Consider the following 21,232-nt stretch of genomic DNA (forward strand, 5'->3'; position numbering starts at 1 on the left):
AACTATAAAAAACCCCGAATAGCCAAAGCAATTCTAAAGAAAAAGAATGAAGCTGGGGGCATTACAATACCTGACTTCAAACTATATTATAGGGCCACGACAATCAAAACAGCATGGTATTGGCAGAAAAATAGACACTCAGACCAATGGAACAGAATAGAAAACCCAGAAATAAAACCACATATATATAGTCAAATAAATTTTGATAAAGGGGCCAACAACACACACTGGAGAAAAGAAAGCCTCTTCAATAAATGGTGCTGGGAAAACTGGAAAGCCACATGCAAAAGAATGAAACTGGACTACAGTCTGTCTCCCTGTACTAAAATTAACTCAAAATGAATCAAAGATCTAAACATAAGACCTGAAACAATTAAGTACATAGAAGAAGACATAGGTACTAAACTCATGGACCTGGGTTTTAAAGAGCATTTTATGAATTTGACTCCAATGGCAAGAGAAGTGAAGGCAAAAATTAATGAATGGGACTACATCAGACTAAGAAGTTTTTGCTCAGCAAGAGAAACTGATAACAAAATAAACAGACAGCCAACTAAATGGGAAATGATATTTTCAAACAACAGCTCAGATAAGGGCCTAATATCCAAAATATACAAAGAACTCATAAAACTCAACAACAAACAAACAAACAATCCAATAAAAAAATGGGAAGAGGACATGAACAGACACTTCTCCCAGGAAGAAATACAAATGGCCAACAGATATATGAAAAGATGCTCATCTTCGTTAGTTATTAGAGAAATGCAAATCAAAACTGCAATGAGATACTACCTCACACCTGTTAGCTAAGCTATTTTTAACAAGACAGGTAATAGCAAATGTTGGAGCGGCTGTGGAGAAAAAGGAACTCTCATTCACTGTTGGTGGGAATGTAAAGTAGTACAACCATTATGGAAGAAAGTATGGTGGTTCCTCAAAAAACTGAAAATATAATAGAATTACCTTATGACCCAGCAATCCCTCTACTGGGTATATACCCCAAAAACTCAGAAACATTGATACGTAAAGACACATGCAGCCCCATGTTCATTGCAGCATTGTTCACAGTGGCCAGGACATGGAAACAACCAAAAAGCCCATCAATAGATGACTGGATAAAGAAGATGTGGCACATATACACTATGGAATACTACTCAGCCATAATAAATGATGACATCGGATCATTTACAGCAAAATGGTGGGATCTTGATAACATTATACAAAGTGAAATAAGTAAATCAGAAAAAAACAGGAACTGCATTATTCCATACGTAGGTGGGACATAAAAGTGAAACTAAGAGACATTGATAAGAGTGTTGTGGTGACGGGGGGAGGGGGGAGAAGGAGAGGGAAAGGGGGAGGGGGAGGGGCACAAAGAAAACTAGATAGAAGGTGACAAAGGACAATCTGACTTTGGGTGATGGGTATGCAACATAAGTAAATGACAAGATAACCTGGAGTTGTTATCTTTGAATATATGTATCCTGATTTATTGATGTTGCCCCATTAAAAATAAAATTCTTAAAGTTGGAAATGAAAAAAAAAGTGAACATTTAGGCTCTGGCCAGTAAGCTCAGTAGGTTAGAGCGTCATCCCAATATGCTAAGAGTGCAGGTTTGATCCCAGCCGGGGCATATATAAACAGTAGTGAATGTGTAAGTAAGTAAAACAACAAATTGAAAGTTTTCTCTCTTGCTCTTTTCCCATTTTTCTCTCTTTAAAATAAATAAAAATAAAAAACCCATAAATATATACATCAATATCATATTGTGAGTCAGTAAAGACCAATAGTTAATTAGTAACACAATTGGGATTGGTTTTCTAATAAATAAAAAATAATAGGTAAATAAAAAGCACAGGGGCATAGAATTAAAAATTAATTTTTTTCAGTGCTATTTCTGTGCTGAAGTTTATATGATAGTTTAGCCAAGAATATTTATTGTTGATTGAGCATCTACTTTTTGACAGACAATTTTCTCATTTACAAAGTAGGTATGGTATCATTTAATGATAATAACTCTGAACTCTGCAGTCTTATGCTGACTTTACAGATGAGTGGCTAGAGTTTCAGAAAAGTTACATCAATCAACCAAGATCATATGAAGCAACAGATACAGAATATGAGTTCAGATCAAACATCAACTGCCTTTTTCTCCACTAAAGCACAGTGTTCCCTCACTGCTTACATCATCTTATATTGCTAAATCACAAAAGAGAATCAGTAACTGAATACATAATTTTTTTTCTTTTCCAAGTGAGAGGAGGGGAGATAGAGAGACAGATTCCTGTATGTGCCTAGACTGGGATCCACCTAGCAAATCCCGGGTGGAGCCGATGCTCTGCCCTTCTGGGGTGGCTGGCAACCAAGCTGTTTGTAGCCCCTGAGCTGGAAGGCGGCATGGAGCTATCCTCATTGCCTGGCCAACAAGCTAGAATCAATCGAGCCATGGCTGCTGGAGAAAAAGAGAAAGAGAGAGAAAGAGAGAGTGAGAGAGAGAAGTGGGAGGGGGAGGGGTGAAGAAGCAGATAGTCACTTCTCCTATGTGATCCCACTAGGAATCAAACCCAGGAAAACTACATGCCGGACCAATGCTCTACCACTGAGACAAACAGCCAGGGCTACTGAATACATTTAAATTAAGTAGTTTCTGTGCTTTGGAGTAGAGAGACATGGACATGACAGTAGAAAGACAGTAAAACTGTTGATGAAGTTAATAGATTAGCATCTAATATGTTTATTCCCACTACATAGCCTAAAATAGAAATTTCCCAGGACATACATAAGTCTCACATTATTTTAAGTTCTCCATTTTTGTTACTACTCACCTTTACAAAGACGAATTTCCATGAACCAAGGAATTGTGCCTTGACATTGCTGATAAACACTCCCACCTAACCGGGACCTAGAGGTAGAGTCATGTCATTTTGCAATCTAATGACCACTAACCTAAGCAAGAGCTATTGGCTCAAAGCAGACTCACTGCTTTCAGGGCAAGAAGCAATAGGAACAATAATGTAGCCAGCATCAGCTCCATCCCCCTTGCCTCAGCATAGTTCCATGCATGGAAAAATTGCATGATCAACACTTCCATGAGCACGTGACAGGGTAGGGTCTTTGAGGGAAACTTACAAAGAGCTTGCAGTGTGCCCTGAGAAGCCAGACCTAGTTACCCTGAGCCAGCACTCACTTACCCTTCATCACAAGAAGAGTTAACATTTGGTCTAATAAATTGGTCCTGGGGTTTTCTATAGAGATGCTTTCCTACTGGTTCACACTCTGCCACTAAAAAAGAGACAAGGATGAGAAACCAACTCAGGGCAATCTCAAAACCACTAAATATGTGCAAGCAAAGCCTGGCACCTTTGCATTTGGGGGCAGTGGGTGCCCAGACCCCTTCAGAGGTACAGCGTATCGATTCTTCTCCCACCAGCACATAGCCAGGGTCACAGCTATATTTTATAACTGTTCCAGGCTCAAAGCGAATCCCATATCTGTCTTCTTTTTGCCCATTGAGGATTTGAGGAGGGGCTGCACACTCTACATGGAAAGAAAAAAAAAATCTTATGTAAATAACAGTAACAGGAAAAACAAAGAAACTGGCATCAATGCTATAATTTCACTCTGCCAGCATTTGTGTGGTATCTTGCAGCCCAATTTGGAGTAATTTTAGATCAGTAGATATCGATCTTTGTCTCATTTCTGCACCCAGGCTGCTGCAGTTTTTTGCTCACTTCTCACTCAGTACTTTACTTCCTTTCTTGTCTTTTCTTTTCTTAAGGAATCACCTTGTGTGCTTTCAATGGCAGATTCCAACACACCCATGGGGTGAGGGCATTACTGACTTCCCTTTAGGCATCAGTATAAGGACACACAAGATGTTTTTCTCTAAAGAAATGGGCATCTTAGTGGTCCTAAAGTTATTTTCCCCAAGGACAGTCCCACAGAATGAACTAAGGGTGGGGATAGTGTTAAAAAAAAAGCCTTCTACATAATTTATAACCACTGTACATATTCAGTAGAATTGGGAGACTAGAAACTGGAAAAGGGACTGCTTAGCTCCATAACCTCATCCTCTAGTTCTCTGAAAAGAGGAGACAGCACCACCTTTTCTTGGTATCAGAACACTCACCCCTCTCACAGACTGGTGGGGACGGCTTCCATGTGCCTTGGGCATTACATCGTATTCCCTTGTTTCCTTTCAAGGTGAAGCCAGACAAGCAAGCAAATACCACAGTGTCATTATACGAATATTGATCTTTCCTCCCAGACAATATTTGGGCTCTTAGGACCTGGGGAGGTAGACACTGAATCCCAGAAACAGAAAGTTCGCAGCGTGGGGCAGGACCACTCCAGGTCCCGGTCTTCTGACTGTTGGTGGTACAACGGATAGTGCTTTCCCCAATCAGGGTGAAGTACAAGCCTTCCTCTGGGCCCGGGTCACAAGTGTAAGTGACTGAGCTTCCGTATGGAACATTCACTGAAGGGTTGCCTGTATGTCTTCCTCTGAGAATAGGAGGTGGTGGTGGGCAAAGAATTTCTAGAGAAATTGCAGAGAAATGACGAGGTTGTAGCTGGACTGCAAACTAAGAAAGCTTCAGACTTTATCCCACTCTCACCTCTTGGGCTCAAGGACCAGGATGTTTGAATCTCTAATGAATCAACCAAGGCAGCAATAGCAATATAGTTCAAGATTATGATTTATTCCAGAATATATCTAATTCTGCTGATACCTGCATTTCTTCTATTGAATGTATGATTTCCTTTATGTGCATTGCCTGGTTTACAAGTCTACTTATCTTTTTGAGAAAGAAAAACCTACAAACCCTGTTTTACTTTAATAAGCAGAGAATAAAGTGGTAACTGAAAGATGCTTCAGTTATAACCCTTAAAGATGTCTAGGAGAGATAACTTCTCTATAGGGTTCTGTATAGTAATGACTGAATCAAAAGCTTTTAGTTCAAATACTTCAATATCCTGTTGAGCCTTGGACAAGGAACTAGTTGCAAACCACAGCTGTGTAACCTACCTTTACATACTGGCATGTTGGTCCATAAAGCTCTCTGTCCAGCAATTATACACTTACTGGAAGGTTGGCCTTGTAACCAATACCTGGAGACAGAACGTGGTTATTCAGAACTATCAGGCAGTTGGTGAAATGAATGAATAATCTTTACTAAAGTCTAAGACAATTTCACTATATTTGTGTGCATTGACTCTTATTAGCCTTTTCTCTCACAACCTCACCCAGGCTGTTCATAGATCCTCACAGAGAAGCCTTCCCAGGACGCGCCACGTATGGATAAGCCAAATCTATTAAAAATATAGGCCCTGAAGACACTCACCCTTCATTACAGGTGAAGTTCACAGTTACACCAACCCGAAGGCGTGAAGGCCCCTTTATCTCCCCATTGTGAAATGGTCCTGGAGATTCACACCGCATCTCTAAGGAAACAAGTCAAAGATGTGCAAAGCATGGCAAAGAACAGAATAGCCTAATTTCTGTAAATTGATTGTCAATTTAGGGCACCTTCACATTTTGGAATGGCAGCATTCCAGTCTCCTGAAGACATACAACGGATGGTCTTTTCTCCAACAAGCAAATACCCAGGTTCACAGCTGTAAGTCACGAACAATCCAGGGACAAAGGCACCAACATTCTTTCCTGTGTGATGTCCATTGGGGATCATGGGAAGTGATGGACACTCCAGGAGGAAATCTTTACAAATACACATTAGAAAGAATGGTCATCACATGAAACATTCTTCACAATATAGATTTTCACATAGTACATGGATCCAAATAAATGACACATGACCAGTCATCATCAATTTTCAACTTGATCTTTTAAAGATCAAATGAGTTCCCGGCCAGGGCACAAAGGAGAAGTGCCCATTTGCTTCTCCACCCCTCCGCCGCGCCTTCCTCTCTGTCTCTCTCTTCCCCTCCCGCAGCCAAGGCTCCATTGGAGCAAAGATGGCCCGGGCGCTGGGGATGGCTCTGTGGCCTCTGCCTCAGGCGCTAGAGTGGCTCTGGTCGCAACATGGCAACACCCAGGATGGGCAGAGCATCGCCCCCTGGTGGGCAGAGCCTCGCCCCTGGTGGGCGTGCCGGGTGGATCCCGGTCGGGCGCATGCGGGAGTCTGTCTGACTGTCTCTCCCCGTTTCCAGCTTAAGAAAAATGAAAAAAAAAAAAAAAGATCAAATGAGTAAAGTTTAATCATATCCATTTTATACCACAAATAAGTCATTATTTTCCTTTTTAAGTTATATATTATATATTATGATTTTTGTGAAAAATTTAAATTGCCAAAGCATTTCATTTTCAAAGTTATAGTCATCCAACACTTCAGTCTATTCTCTGCTCCAAAAGAAACATATTATTAGGAGGTTATCCTGCTAGATATGAATAACATAGTTTTGTGGGACCCTGTATATGATACATATATACATAAATATTGTGTGAATATAGGTGTACTCACATATTATTCTATGCTTTTCTTTCTTAATAATTTGTCTATGATATCTTTCCATGTTAATACATATAGAACTACCTACCTAAATCTTTATAAAGGCTTAATTATTTTATATAGTCACCTCATTTTGTGACTATCTTCTGATCTTCCTTACATCCAATATTACATATCTAATTATAAATGCATAGATAAAATAATATTTTCCTAATAGTTTTTTTTCAACTCATTTATTGATTTAGAATTGATCAATATTGTTCTCACAAAAAAAATAAAGAGTTAATTTTTTGGTAAAATGTCAAATACGCTCATGCTTGTAATTATATGATTGAAATTCAGATTTTGATTTTAGCCACAACATAAACCTAATGAAATGAAAAATAAATACATGAAGAACTTATTGTGATTTTTACTTTTAAAATCATTTGATTAGAAACATTACGTCTGAAGAGATGACTTGTGGAAAGAGTGGTAACTCAGAAAGTGTTTAAAGAGGCCACATAGAATAGGACATCACTTTTGTCACACTGTGTTAGCTGCTATTTACAGATGAGATTATAATCCAGGGTATAGTTTTGCTAATAGACCTCACATTTCTTCTCATTTTAACATTAACTTAGACATGTAGTTTAAAACCATACAATTCACTCAGCACCAACAAACTCTGGCCCCCAATCTTGTAAGACTTATTCAATTATTAGGGATGATCAGTTGCTTTTTCCACTAACACTTTAAAATTCTTGTCTATCGATATATATTTTTTAATGTTTGTGACAAAAAAAAAATCAAAAGTAGGACACCTTAATTTTCATCCTTTCTCATGCTTTCTCCTTCACCCCCACCATTCAAATGTTGACATAGTTCTTCCTTCAAATTGTACAAAGCATTATCTGCACAGAAATGCAGAGACTTATTCTTTCTTACTCACCGCTCTCACAGATCGGTAGTGGTGTCGGCCCCCATCTCGTATTTGCTTGGCACCAAACAGTCTTGTTTCCTTTCATGGTGAAGTTGGAATTACAGGTAAATGTCACAGAATCACCATGTCTGTATGGTGGCCTAGATCTTCTATCTCTCTGTGCTCCTGGTACTGTGGGCACAGTGCACACAGAAGTTTTGTTGAAATATTCACACGTGGGGACAGCTTTATCCCAGACTCCTTTCTCTTGGTCTTTACTTATGCAAAAAAGATTTTTTTCTCCAATAATGCGGTAGGCAGGAAAACAACTGTACCTCACCAAAGTGTTAAGAGCTACTGGGACAGAGACATAACTATTCCGACCATTTTTGATAGGAGGAGGAGCTTCACAAGAAATTCCTGAAAAATTTAGAAAAAGAAATATGTAATGGCATTGCTTATAACAACAAAAAGACTCAGATTTAGATGAAATGTCCAAATATAGGTTATGTCACTTTGTCAGGAGAGACTTAGAAATTTGTATAGTTTTTTCTTACTCACAGTCCTTACTTATTCCCTTGCTCCTAAATTCTTACCTTTTCCTTGATCCTCAGGAAACATATCAATATAGGACTTATAAGCACCAAACAATGACAATAAAAGAGAATTCATTAAATATTTCTGAGTCTAACCGATTTTAATAAAACAAAAGGCAAACAGCACATGAAAATAATATGCTAATAACATGCTAATCACGTGAGGAGAGGCACCGTGGACTAATGCAATGAGGGCTCAGTACACCTGGTATCAAATCCTTACTGTCCTTCAATAGCCGTGTGATCTTAGGCAAGTTCTCAGCTTCTCTAAGCCTCAGTTTCCTGGACTACTGTATAAATCAAACTACTTTATAAGGTTGTAATAGAAACCCAGACAGATAAAAGTACCTAGAAGGGGCAAGTACAATACCTGGAATGCACAAATTGTTTGACACCTGTTTTGAACACCCAACCGGGGCTATAAGTGGTGAAAGTACACTAAAGGTACTTCAACCTCACTACAGTCATTTGTCTTCCTCTCATGATGTACCTTTTGAAAAATCTACATGACGTGATCAGGGATTTGTGATAGTGACCTCATATCCTTTATTTACTTGCCCTAATGTTAATTATTTATAGCTGCATTGGTATATGCACATGTTTCCTGAGTGAGTCTCAGAACAAAGGGAAAAGTGCCAATCTCGAGAACTGCTGGTTGATATCCATTTAGCTCCAAGAGTTGCTCAACAGTAGAGGAACTAGTGTAAGAACACATGACCAAACCATTTCAGCACATCAGTGCTACTCAGTTTCAGTGAGCGGTAAATTTCTGGAGGCTTTATCTCAATATAAATAGAATACTCAAAACAATATGTAGTCAAGTGAATAAATCCCATTTTGGATCTGCCTTCTAGAACATATAGAAGAGTAGCATATACTTATTCAAAGTACACATGTGGATAAGATATTATAAAGGATAAATGCATGAGAACACATCAAAAATCAAGAGGCAAGATTCGTACTTATTTTGCTTTCTACTCACGTTCACAGACAGGAAACTTATTATTCCAGAATACTCTCATTCCATCTGAGACACACTGACTAGAAGATGTGCCATTTAACCAGTACCTTAAATAATAAGGGTAGCAAATCATCATCAGAACAGACCAATTCTCAGTGGCATGAAATTAATTATGTCTCTTAAGTATGTGGCAATAATTCACTGCATTTTTAAAGCATTTTATGCTTAAGGAAAAAGGTCAAGATTAGTTGTGAATCAGTTTAGCAATGTGATGACATTGGACCAGCTAAAAGCACAGAGAGAAAAAATCCTAATGATAATATATATTTTTTTGTTTTTTTCTCTCTTTTTTACCCAAGTATTAAGATTCTCTTAACCATTCAGAAGAAAAAGAAACTTCAGTATTGAGTAAAGAAAGTTTCAAAGATCTTGTTCCTTAAACTCACCCCAAAAAGCTCCTCTTAATAAACTCCTATCATTTATTCATTCTCCGTAAGAAGAGACTTAACTTCTAACCCCAAACTTTGCTTTTTCAATTGATAAATCAATCATTCCATGGCTTGGCTGGCCACGCACAATACAAACAATTGAGGAAAACCAATAAGATTTTGTTAATGACAGAATTCTTAGTCATAAAACATAAAAAAAAGGGGAGAAAGGCTTAGAGACAGAAAAAAAAAACATTAGTGTCTTTAAAGATCATGTTTTTCAATGCTTAGCTATAAATCATGGGTCTCAGTTCAGGCCCTTTCACCTCTCACTCACCCCTCATCACAAACAAAAGAAACCTCTGCCCCAAGCTGGAGATTAGGAGGAGCCAACATGTGACCGTTGAGAAGTTGGTATGGAATGGCATCACATGATTTCGCTAGGAAAAAAGAGACAAGGCTAGCACATGAAGAGTTTGGAAACAATTGAGTTTCCTTAGGATGGAATAGAGTTTAGGCACCTTCACATTTGGGGGCCATATGGCTCCAGTTTCCCAAGGATGTACACTGTATAGTGTTGGCTCCAATGAGAGTGTAGCCAGGCTCACAGCTGTAGGACACTTCCTGTCCAATTGCAAAGAATTCCTTATCCATTTGGTTATAACTACCATTGTGGACATGTGGAGGTGGTAGACACCCTGAGAAAAGAACAGGACGAGAGGCCTTTTATTTCTGAATTAAGAACTTTCTTCTCTACAACTTAAGTCAACTTAGGGTTGGCAGGGGTGGGATGAAGATGGTCATGTCAACTCTCCTAACTGTAAAGTAGAGACTCTTTTAGGGAGATGGAATGAGCTAACCTACATTACTTTTTTTTAGACCTGAAGAACCATGTAACCATTTGCTTTCTCTTTCTTGATCTGTACCAGAAGACATTACATCTACTCTTCACTTTTTACTTATTTAACTAAAATGGCCTTGGTTATCCTCTAATATTGTAGTCAAGGAAAGAAAACTTTGGTAATACATTTTCACTACCAATATCTACCTTATATTTCCTGTTCCCCACACCAGATTGATGAAGATACTGAGCCTTGTAGGAAGGGCTCCAAAACTTCCCTGGTTTTGTAAGTCAGATATTTCTTAATGAGAGTAGGGAAGAAAGACAATGTAGGAGATACTCCATCTTAATTCTAGCATAATTTCAAAAAGGCTACATTTTTCATATGAGATGTATAATGTCTATAGTATTTTGAATCAAATCTGATAGCAGCCAATTTCCCCCATTGGCATGGCCAATAGGATTGGAAATTTATTTTATCCTCATTTAAATAAAATTTAATCATATATATGTTTTAGAAAAATCTCTAATCATTGGCTCTGGTACTATCTGCTTTTATTTATTTAGTTTTAAGTGTTTTCTAAACTCTTGTACATTAATGTAGATCTAACAATGTTCCAGGATATACTAAATTCCCTACCTCTTCAACATTTAAATGTTACTTTCAAAGTTCACTTTCAAATTCTTTAACCAGAATACTCAACCACATTGATTATATTTCTCCTCCTCTTTTCAGAGCCACCATGTGTATATTCAACCAGAACTTTCATTTTATTTTTAGATCACCAATTTTTCAGCCCAACTCACCCTTTAAGCACATTGGCAGTGGATTCCATGTACTGTTTGGTTGACACCACACCTTGGTGCTGCCTTTCATGGTAAAGCCAGGCTTACACTTAAACATCACAGTATCATTTAAGGAAAATGAACGTCTGTATCCAGATTCCATAATTCCATTTTCAACTTTTGGAATTGGGCATTTGACTAGATTTATACACTGAGGAGGAGGGCCGCTCCAGATGCCAACTTGATTGTCTTTGCTGGTGCAGTATATTGATTTCTCACCCACGAGGTCAAACAGCTTTTTCCCATTCTGTCCAACATGGCACCGATAAGTCACCACCATTCCATAGTTAAAATTCTCTCTATCGTTGCTATAAAAGTCCCCATTGGAGATGGGTGGGGGTGACTTACAAGGAATAGCTTTTGGGGGGTTAGGTAGAAAAACAAGACATTTATATGTTATAGCTTCTGGAAGACTAATGGAAATTTAGTATTCAGTATTGCAAACTGAACTCCAATTCAGCCTACAATTAACTAATTTTATTGAAATTGTATATCCTTATCTCAAACATGGCTCTAAGTAAAAAGTAGCATGGTAGAAAGATGCAGAGAACATCCCTGATGAAAACTCAAACAACAAAAAAAACTATAATCTGGTCACTAGAGCTCATCCCCAGGATACAGATAAACAGTTATAGGAGGCATCTACTATATCCTACAGTGCATAAAATAAAATTTGCAGTGTGTAACCTTGCGGCATATTTTAGATTTAAGTCCTTTTTCACAATGAAGTAGCATCATCAAAGGAGAGAAAACAAAGGAAAGTGTGGTGGGTTTAGAAGGGATTGAAAGAACATAAACAAAGCACAGCCCTGGGCCCAGAACTTTCCAAACTAAATCTAAGTTTCCTGAGTACTCATTCTCTCTGGAAGGATACAAGATGAATGACATAGGGTGCACTAAAAGGATCATTTTACTCACATTCACAAAGAGGCATGTCCTTATCCCAGATTACAGTAGTGTCTGAGATAACACATGTAGCAGATGAGTCACCAATGAGTCGATATCTAAAGACAAAGAGATGTGGGATCATCTCCCAGCTAGATGTACATTTTAATAAAGCTTAATTCTTTGTCCACTGCAAGAATACCAAAGAATGGAATATCCTGTATGACAAGTAGCACTGATAGAGTGGACTCATACAAAAGATTCAAGAATCTAATGCCAAATAACATTTGCTTTCTTGTCAGTAACACTGGAGATTTAAAATTAGAAAAAGAATAGTCCAAGCTCCTTTCTCTTCTAGGGATCCTGTTCAATGGGTAATATTTAAGGTGGTCTCAAGATCAGTGAACGTAGGTGATTCTCTTTTTGCTTATCTATTTTGAAGGGTAGGTGGCAATTACTCAGATCTCTTTTGGAATACTAATGGTTTCTGGTTGAAACAACTGTTCTAAAACCTATGTACCCTGGATATGTCTCCTGCAAACTCACCCTTCATCACAAGAATATGTAATTGTTGACCCAAACAGAAGACCCATGGGTGTGAGGACAGAGCCATGGAGGAGTTCTCTAGGACTCACACATGATTTACCTACAAGGGAAAACAAAACAAAACAGGATTTTGGACTGGAATTTGAGGGATTTTATATTAAATCCCAAGCTGACTGAACTTGCTAACTAGCTTATTTATGTTTAGTCAAAGACATATTTGACATTTACAAAACTTCTGTCTTCCAAAGGAATAGTCAACTCCAGAAGAGTATATTTCTTTAACGCACACAGTCTAAATTTCTGAGTGTGCATGCAAATATTGTTTGTCATCAACCATAATTATAATGTCTATTTCCCCTTTTTATACTCTGTCAGTTGATGGCATTATCTACCAAGTCTTGTGGCTTAAGAAAAAAGAAAACTTTCAGTCATCATTTCCTTTCTGTAACCCATTCATTATCCCCTGGCCTTCATTCAATTGGTCAACAAATTTTAGTGACTAAATTCCAAACATCTCCAAACCAACTATTTTATCACTGCTATAATTTCTCATTGGATAATTGAGTAATAAAATTTACCTTTCTACTTCTGGTCTTCATCTTCTATGCACATCTATCACAGCTCACATTATCTTTCAAAAGCACAAATGTGGTCATACTACTACCTACTTTTAAAATTTTTAAATAACTTACCATGGTTGATTGGAAAAAAAAAAAACCTTGACCTATCACATTTAGCCCCAATCCATGTAATTAACTACTAGTCTTCCCCATGTACCCATATACCTTATACTCTAACCACACAGAGCTTTTCTGTGTTTCAAAGATGTCATATTCTTTCATACCTTCATGCTTTTGTATATGCTGTTTTCTTTGCCTGTAATGCCTGGGTTTTCCTAGTTTTTCTAGATAATATTTATTATATACTACTCTATGATCTCATATAACTTTGACTTTATGAATAAAGTTATATCATAAGCCAGTCTTTATAATTAGTAGAAGAGTTCCTTTTAAAAAAGGACTAGCATACTTTCATAGTTCTCTTCAGCCCCATCATCTAGCTTAAAAGCTTCAAACCTAGCAGTTACTCAGAAATATTTCTTGAATTAAATGAGGGTAAGAATAAAGTGAAACTAATTATTCCTTGCATACTAACTTCTAAACTCTAACACAGTACAGAGAGCATAGAGCAAGGTCATGGAGATTACAGTAAATAGAACTGGACAGCTGTGATGATTTAACCTCAATACTCAATGCCTTGAGGAGTAAAAGAAAATATAGAAAACACAAGGCCCCCCTTCACTGAGATGACTTATTAATTCAATGGTCATTTATCATAAAAAGTAACAGATTAGACCATAGAGATATACTAATAGACCCAAAGATGCCTCTATTTAAATTACTCACGTTGACAGTATTGCTGAGCATCTGACCATTTGGAGGTCTGTAGGCAGGTGGCAAAAAATGACTTTTTGATATACCCAGGAAGGCATTCATATTCCCAAGATGTCCCAACAGCAAACTCAGACTGATCACTTGGAACTTTAGGCTTAGCAAAAGGGTAACTTGGCAAGGATTTACACTGACCTAGAGACAAAGACCACAGGAATATCAGAAGTAAGAGAAACTAGAACTTCTGCTTCTGTTTTGTCATCACCAACTATCATGACAACTTTAATCTTTAGAAAGTTCACCTAAAATTGAGCAATAATTTCTGGGACAAAAAAAAAAAATCTTGCTGAGAAGTTCAAAGACATCTTAAGATAGACTTTAAAGGAATAGATGGAGAAAATCATTTTTCATAAAATTCCACAGAGACCCTTGAGGTATTCCATTTTCTTACCACCTCATCAAGAAAAGCCAAAACCTTATAAATATAAAGCTTTTTCACAATAGCACAGAAAACTAAAAATATTTCAGAGACCTTATAAATTTAGCACATGTACGATTTTCTAAAATTATGTTAATGAATTAACATTACTAACCGAATCGTTAAAACTTTAGGTCTTAGCAATAAAAAAAAACATGTTTATTTTTCTTCATTATTGTATTTTACTACTCTTATGGAGTAATATGCCCTCTAAAAGAGCTTAGTAATTTCTTTCTGATAGGTACTAAAGGAACTATTCATTTCAAGACAGTTCTCTGTTAAAAAAAAATAACAATAATAAAACAAATTTTATGCTAGGATATGGATAAGAAACTGAAATACCCACATACTCAAGGATATGCCTGGAAAAGTCATTGTTCTAGGTATGAAAGCTCAAGTTTAAACTCCAGAATGGCAATATATTTGAATATCAAATTTATAAATATTTTTTCCCAACAAGTCTGAAACAGATATAGGTAAAAGTCAAAGAAAAATTATGGACTGACACAAAGGTAAACAGAGTTTCCAAGGTTTTAGCCAGATCCAGCCTTCCTGTAGCCCAACACTGCTGTTGGAGGAGTCATATAGATGGATTAAGAATATTCATCACTGTTGACACCCAGATCTCTTTGTAGGTTTCCTTTTATTTCTTTCCTGAACTCTTTAGGTTTCCTCCATTACCACCTACAGTGTCTGCAAGTACATGCCTGTGCAAAACAGCAAGACTCTGGAGGGAAAGACAGGGTTTGACCTCAGTGAAAAGACCAACTTCACAACCATGACATTACTTGTGCCAATTTACTGCAAGCAAGTGATTTAACGTGCAATTATCCATTGTGAATAAAGATCATACCAAATAACTCTCCACAGGCTGTATAACATATTTAAGTGCACAAGATAATCAAGGCAAGGACTTGGAGTGAGATGGAACCAAGATTTTAAAGGAGCAAAAGCAGAGGGCACTTTATCACATGACCTTCTGAAGTGAAAGGAGATTAGACTCACACTTTCCCAATGGAAAATAATGGGGAATTCTTATCCTCAATAAGGACACTTAGGTACTCTTTCTCCTTTTGGCAGACACTAGCTCTGATTAGTCATGCAATTGCTAAAATCCTAGGTCAAAGACAGAATGTCCAGCAATCATGTTTTATTCCATATTAGAAAAAGTTAGTCCATGAAGCATCATATAAAATAAATTTTCTTATGAGTCACTGTACCCTCTTCACATCTTCCTGAAATCCAGAATAAAAATCAGAGCAGATCATGACTGGATCTAAAATAGTAGATAATGGTATGGCATTAAACCATGTTAAAAACTAACTAGGCAAACAGTTTCTAGAGAACAGAGATACATTTAACTTTTTATTTGGACCCAAAGACTTTAACCTAGAATGGCTTAGAAATCCATTTGAAATTAATGAATAACAACTATATAGGATAATAAAAATAAAACAAAAAATTAAGTCAGAAAACAGGTAGAATTATTGAGAATTATTTAATCAAAGGCCTTAACACCAGGTTTCCGGGCTATGTGATCATTTTTTAATAATAGCTGTGTATATTAGCCAAAGTACTGTACTAAGCACAGGAGATGCATTAGTGAACATTAGAGACACGGTTCCCACCTTTATGAAATTTATATTTTAATAAAAGGGGACAGATCATAAATAAATTCCGATAAATAAATAGATGATATATAAAGAAAATAAACAGAATAATATGTGAAAATGTAATGCACCAGAAGGATGAGGGAACAAGATGGCATACTACTTCCATTACGATGCATAAGGAAGGCCTATAAAGAAGAGACACTGAGTTGTTACTGAAGGATAAGAAGGAGCCAATTAGGTAAAGTGCTGGATAAAAGCATTTTGCGCAAAGGCCTAACAGCAGGGATGGATTTGATGGGCTTTAGGGATAGACAGACAAAATGCAAGTGTGGCTGGAATGCAGTGATCAAAAGAGAGTGCATGAGATCAAGCTAGAAAGCTCAGTAAGGATGAATCATGTAGTACTCCTCAGGCCACAGTATGATGTCTGGATGTTATCCTGAATGGAAGTCATTTAAGGGTTCAAGCAGGGAAGTCACATGGCCTGATTTATTTTTTAAAGGAATAGTCTGACAATTGGCTGGAGAATGGACTGTACTTTTATTTTTAGGAGCAGGGAGTATAGTCTGGAGGCTTTTATAGTAGTTCAAACAGAAAATGGACGCTGGGACCACATGGAGATAGTGAGAAGCAGATTAATTTGGAATATATTTTTAAAATAGAATTGAAGACTTTTTGTTACATTAGATGTGGAGCTAAGGAAATGAGAGGATTTAGTAATAACTCCAAGGCTTTTGACTTGAGCTACTCAGTTGATGGTAATACCATGTAGTAAGATGGGAAAGTCTGGGAAAGAACCAGTTTTTTTGTTTGTTTGTTTTTGGGGTGTGTGTGCATGTGTTAGGATGTTGTAGGAACAGAACTGGTTCCACTTTAGACTTGGTTTATTTAACATACTTCCTGGGTCTCCAAACTAGAGATGTCAAATAAGCAGAAGTACAAATTTGCCCCTCAGGAGACAGGTCAGGACTATAGATAATAAATAAGTCATTAACATATAAAGAGTATTTAAAGCCATGAGACTGGATGAGACTTCTTAGGAAGAACATATTGAGAAAAACAGAAGAGGTACAATGTTGAGCCCCCAAACTTTCTAATATTTAGAGACAGGGTAAAAGGGACTCAGAGCAACCAGAGAGGTACAGAAAAAGTAGGTAAGTAAGCATGTCCTGTCCTGGAAAATGAGAATGGACCTATTTCAAGAGGCTGGAGTCATTTGGCTTTTGCTGAAAGACTGAGAAAGATAAGGATGAATAACTTACCATTGGATTTGCCAGCATGAAGGTCAATAATGACCTTGCTGAGAATATCTTTAGGAGAATGATGGGGAAAGAAGCCTGTCTGGAGTGGGTTAAGGAGATTAAGACATGTGAGCAAGTTGTCAACGGGAAGTTTTTCTGAGAATGATGAGAAGAAGGGCAAGAAAATGCAGTATTTTGGGTAAGAGAAGTCCCTTTCCCAAATAAAAGATATCCTAGGTCATGTTTAACTGCTGGTGGGGATGAGCGAATAAGCAATATAAATGCAATGATGAAAGTCAGGGAACATCTGCAGAAGCAAAGTCCTTCCAAAGGCAAGAGGGGATGGAATGTGATCATGAATACAGGAAAAGGAGTTGGTTTGGTCAGCAGAAGGATACTTTTTCCATTGTAACAGGAGAAAAAGAACATTCTTATTGAACTCCTACTTATGTGCTAGGTCTAGGATTCAATGGGCAATGAGACAGATAGACATTAAGACAAGGTCTTGCTCCCCTGGAACTTGTATTCCAATGATGGAACAACCCAAAGAAGTAAATAAATAAGTCAGAGAAGAGTCAAGGTGGAGCCACGACCTGGATGCCCAGAAGGAGACAGTGAAGATGATCTGTATGAAGAGCATTTCAACAGAGGGAACACCTAGTGCAAATGCAAAACAAGTGTGAGTGTGTTCGGGAATGGAATGGAAGGAAAGTCAGTGTGGCTGGAGCAGAGCAAATGAGGGAGCAAGACACAGGATTTCAGAGAGAGGTAGAGGCCCGAAGTCAAGGATAAGGGGCATTAATGTTTTTCTAATGTGATGGGAAGCCCTTGGTGGGTTTTAAGCTGCAGAGAAAAAGGAACTGGTCTCAGAGAGAGATGATTAGAAAGCAAGAGAATTCTTATTTGAAGACTTTGGAGATGAGTAAAATTTAACAGTGAGGGAAATTTGAATCAGTTTATGTAAACAGACAAAAGAAAAGAGTAGAGAAATGCCCTACGAGGGAAACTTGCTTCCCTTGTGACTGCTCACAGCAGTCACATAGACACCTGCTTCAGAATTTTGCATAGTGCTTGTTAAACCTCAACTTCCTGGGTCACAACCCAAACTTATGTCTCTGGAGAGTGAGGTGGAACCAAGGAACCTGCATGCTGAAGGAAAGAAACTGACCAAGAGCCAAGGGACAGCCTGGAGAGGGTGCACAGTAGGACAAAAGTCAGGGTGGGGGTGTGGGCAAAGCAAGAACAAAAAACCATGGAGTGACAGTCAGGAAAGATGATAAATGGTGAACTCATGATGGGAAGAACGGGGAATCTGGAAGGGCATGGTTAGGTGAGATCCAGTTACAGAAGGCTTGAAAGACTGAAGGCATCTGATTTTTAAAAAATCCCACAGGTAGTAGAAAACCCTTTTAGAATTTTGAGCAAGGGAGTAGAATAATGAAAAATATACATATTAATAGTTTCAAAATGTTGATTTTCACTTTTGGAAAAGTTAACATTGATATCAGAATGACTTGTGAGAGAGGAGGTTGTTACACAGGTAATCTAGTATTGGTACTAGAATGATAATACAAACAACAGAAGCACATTAGCTCAAACAGCTGGCAGGTAGGTAGGCATGGTCTTTCAGGTGTCTGGAGGTAAGTGACCTAGAGGATGGTTCTGCTTTGGTATGGGGTGGAGGTACCATGGCATACTAGGAAGGAAGGTTAAGTTGGCAAGGCTGGGGAAGAATTCTTTGAAATTTGGAAACAGGAATGCAAGTCTAGAGAAGGCAGGTCAGCAGCTGTGCCACACAGGTGTTAGAGAAAGTTGTGAATGTGCATTCAAAGGGAGTTAATGTGTAGAAGAGAAAAAGAGATGAAGATAATGGTTTGGGAAAATAGTCAATTAAGGGGCAGGAGAAAGTTAAATGTCAGGAAGCAGACAAAATAAGTTGTAATAGAACCAATGACTAAATTCCCTTACAAGCTGGAGGTGGTTAAGCTTATATGCTGGCTCCATAGAAACAAGTCTGTACTGTAGCCTTATTACTGATATTTAGTAGTAACAACTAATATCACTCATGTGCCAGTTTCATCTTCTATTTTGGGCAGCTCAGAGGCTTTTATCACTAGCTTCAATTTACAGGTGAAAAAACTGAGGATCAGGAAGTTAAACCACTTGCCCAAAGTCACCCAGCTATTGAGGTCTGCATACAATAAACTTCTTAATAAACCAGGTATTCGCTGTACCTTGGAGGTATTTAAAAAGTTAGCCGTATCTTGTCTTCAGGAGATTCTCATCTTAACAAATTACAATATTTCTTTAAAAGTACGCCAATCTCAGGGACGGGGTTATAACAAACGTTAAATGAGACCCTCTGGAACCCTATTTCAGAAGGTAAATAACACGAAGACACTGTAGATTTAATTCATGTCTCAAGTTTTGTGAATAACTCGGGAGTTCATCGTTTAGGACCTCTTTACTAACTTTACAATGTTACAAGAAGTCAACAAACAAAAGTGAGAACCATGCCTTGGAACCAGACATTATCCTTACTCAGGTTAGGCAGCAGGAGGATCTGCGGTTTTTACTGGGCAGGAGCGAGGTCAGCGGATGCACAAACTCCAGCGCCTGGTGGAGCGTGCTGCGGTTTTCGCGCACATTAGTTTTTGGTTAAGCGGCCATGGTTAGCACTAGCAGACCTCCTGGCCGAGATCCAGGAGCACCTGCTGAGACTTGGGGCCAGGAGCCAGAAAGGTCAGAGAGTGCCCGCCACCGGCCTCACCAGGTAGATCATACTGTGTCCCTCTGTGGTGCAGCCTCCAATTCTTGTGGTCCAGCCCCGGGGGAGACAGGGGGCGGGGGACGAGTCAGGACCGTCAGGACCAAGAGATCACCGAGGTCCCCCCAAGCGAGAGGGAATTAAGCAAGTGCCCCGTTTTGCCCCCGTCTTCTCGCTTTTGACTAGGCTGTGCATAGCGGCACAGAAATCGTTCCTGACCCAGACAGACGCGTCCCTACCTCCGTGCTCCCCCTCCCAGCTCACCGAGGACCCCTGGCGTGACGAGAGCCAAGAAAACACAGAGGAGGTTCGTGGCGCCCATGCCACGGCGGCAGCCCCAGCGGCGGGATGCGTTCCGGGACCCGCGAGCTTCTGGCTACTCCCGGAGGGTAGGGCTGGAACAGGAGACAGCGGCAAGCAAGAAAAGGTGGGCTCTTAAATAGTGTCTGGCACCACGTGCTAGCTTTGGACGCACACCTGCAGGCTGCCTGGGGGCGGGCGCCTACGCAGGAGAGGGTGGCCCTGGCGGGCAGGGGCGGGCCGGAGGGGGCGGGCAGACGGAGGAACTCCGATACCCAGTTGTTAGCTCCACTATATCTCTCAGGGCAGTGGCTTTCCAACTTTTGACTGTGCAAGTCAATGCATCCTTTTTTGCCTCTGGAAAAATGAAATAAACGTTTCATAAAACAGTAACCACCCTTACAAATCTACAAAGATCTAGTCTTTCCTTTCCTTTCCTTTTCTTTTTCCTTTCCTTTCTTCTATTTTTTTTCCTCTCCTTTATTTCTCTCCTTTTTCCTCTCCTTTATCCTCTCCCTTTGCCTCTCCTCTCCTCTCCTCTCCTTTGCTCTCTCTCCTCTCCTCTCTTTTCCTTTTATATATATTTTTAAAATTTTGTCTTGGATCCACTAATTTATTTCAAAAACTTAATTCTAACACTTGGGTTGATACAACAGTTTACTTTGAAAGGAAACTTATGATCAACAGAAACCTCTGCTATTATGTCCTTTTGATTTTGAAACAATTTCTACAGAAAAGTGGCAAGAATAGTACAAAGAATTTATAACACTGGGGCACAAAATTTTTGTTGCATCAACAAAAACACTTGTTCTTACCTAATTCAAGTGTGCTGATCTCAAATCTGACAGTTTTTCTCTGTAGGCTGGTTTTTTTGCAATTCAAATTTTAAGTTTTCATCCTATTTTACAATAGGATGTCATAAAATTTGCAGAAAACTTATTTAAATTCTATTCAGGCAAAAATTTGCATT

At 38.6% G+C, this 21,232-nt stretch overlaps 1 protein-coding gene across 11 annotated transcripts in view; it reads right to left on the bottom strand.

Moving 5' to 3' along the window:
* Positions 1-20,361, bottom strand: part of CR2 (complement C3d receptor 2) — a 36,732-nt gene extending 16,371 nt beyond the window's left edge. For 6 of the 11 annotated variants that reach the window (XM_066361851.1, XM_066361849.1, XM_066361848.1 and 3 more), the window contains exons 1-16: positions 20,227-20,361; positions 13,879-14,058; positions 12,473-12,572; positions 11,960-12,045; positions 11,003-11,398; positions 9,876-10,052; positions 9,692-9,794; positions 8,948-9,033; positions 7,400-7,789; positions 5,529-5,717; positions 5,344-5,443; positions 5,028-5,110; positions 4,131-4,538; positions 3,362-3,538; positions 3,193-3,283; positions 2,827-2,903 (exon numbers count right to left, since the gene is read on the bottom strand). In XM_066361851.1, coding sequence (XP_066217948.1) covers positions 2,827-2,903; positions 3,193-3,283; positions 3,362-3,538; positions 4,131-4,538; positions 5,028-5,110; positions 5,344-5,443; positions 5,529-5,717; positions 7,400-7,789; positions 8,948-9,033; positions 9,692-9,794; positions 9,876-10,052; positions 11,003-11,398; positions 11,960-12,045; positions 12,473-12,572; positions 13,879-14,058; positions 20,227-20,284 — 2,701 coding nt within the window. In that variant the 5' untranslated portion in view covers positions 20,285-20,361. Of the gene's footprint in view, positions 1-2,826; positions 2,904-3,192; positions 3,284-3,361; positions 3,539-4,130; positions 4,539-5,027; positions 5,111-5,343; positions 5,444-5,528; positions 5,718-7,399; positions 7,790-8,947; positions 9,034-9,691; positions 9,795-9,875; positions 10,053-11,002; positions 11,399-11,959; positions 12,046-12,472; positions 12,573-13,878; positions 14,059-20,226 lie in introns of those variants that run through there. The other 5 variants (XM_066361857.1, XM_066361856.1, XM_066361855.1 and 2 more) reach the window with 3 other exon arrangements.
* Between the last annotated feature and the right edge of the window lie 871 nt (positions 20,362-21,232).

This window comes from Saccopteryx leptura, chromosome 2 (assembly GCF_036850995.1).
Source record: "Saccopteryx leptura isolate mSacLep1 chromosome 2, mSacLep1_pri_phased_curated, whole genome shotgun sequence".
Taxonomy (NCBI): Eukaryota; Metazoa; Chordata; class Mammalia; order Chiroptera; family Emballonuridae; genus Saccopteryx; species Saccopteryx leptura.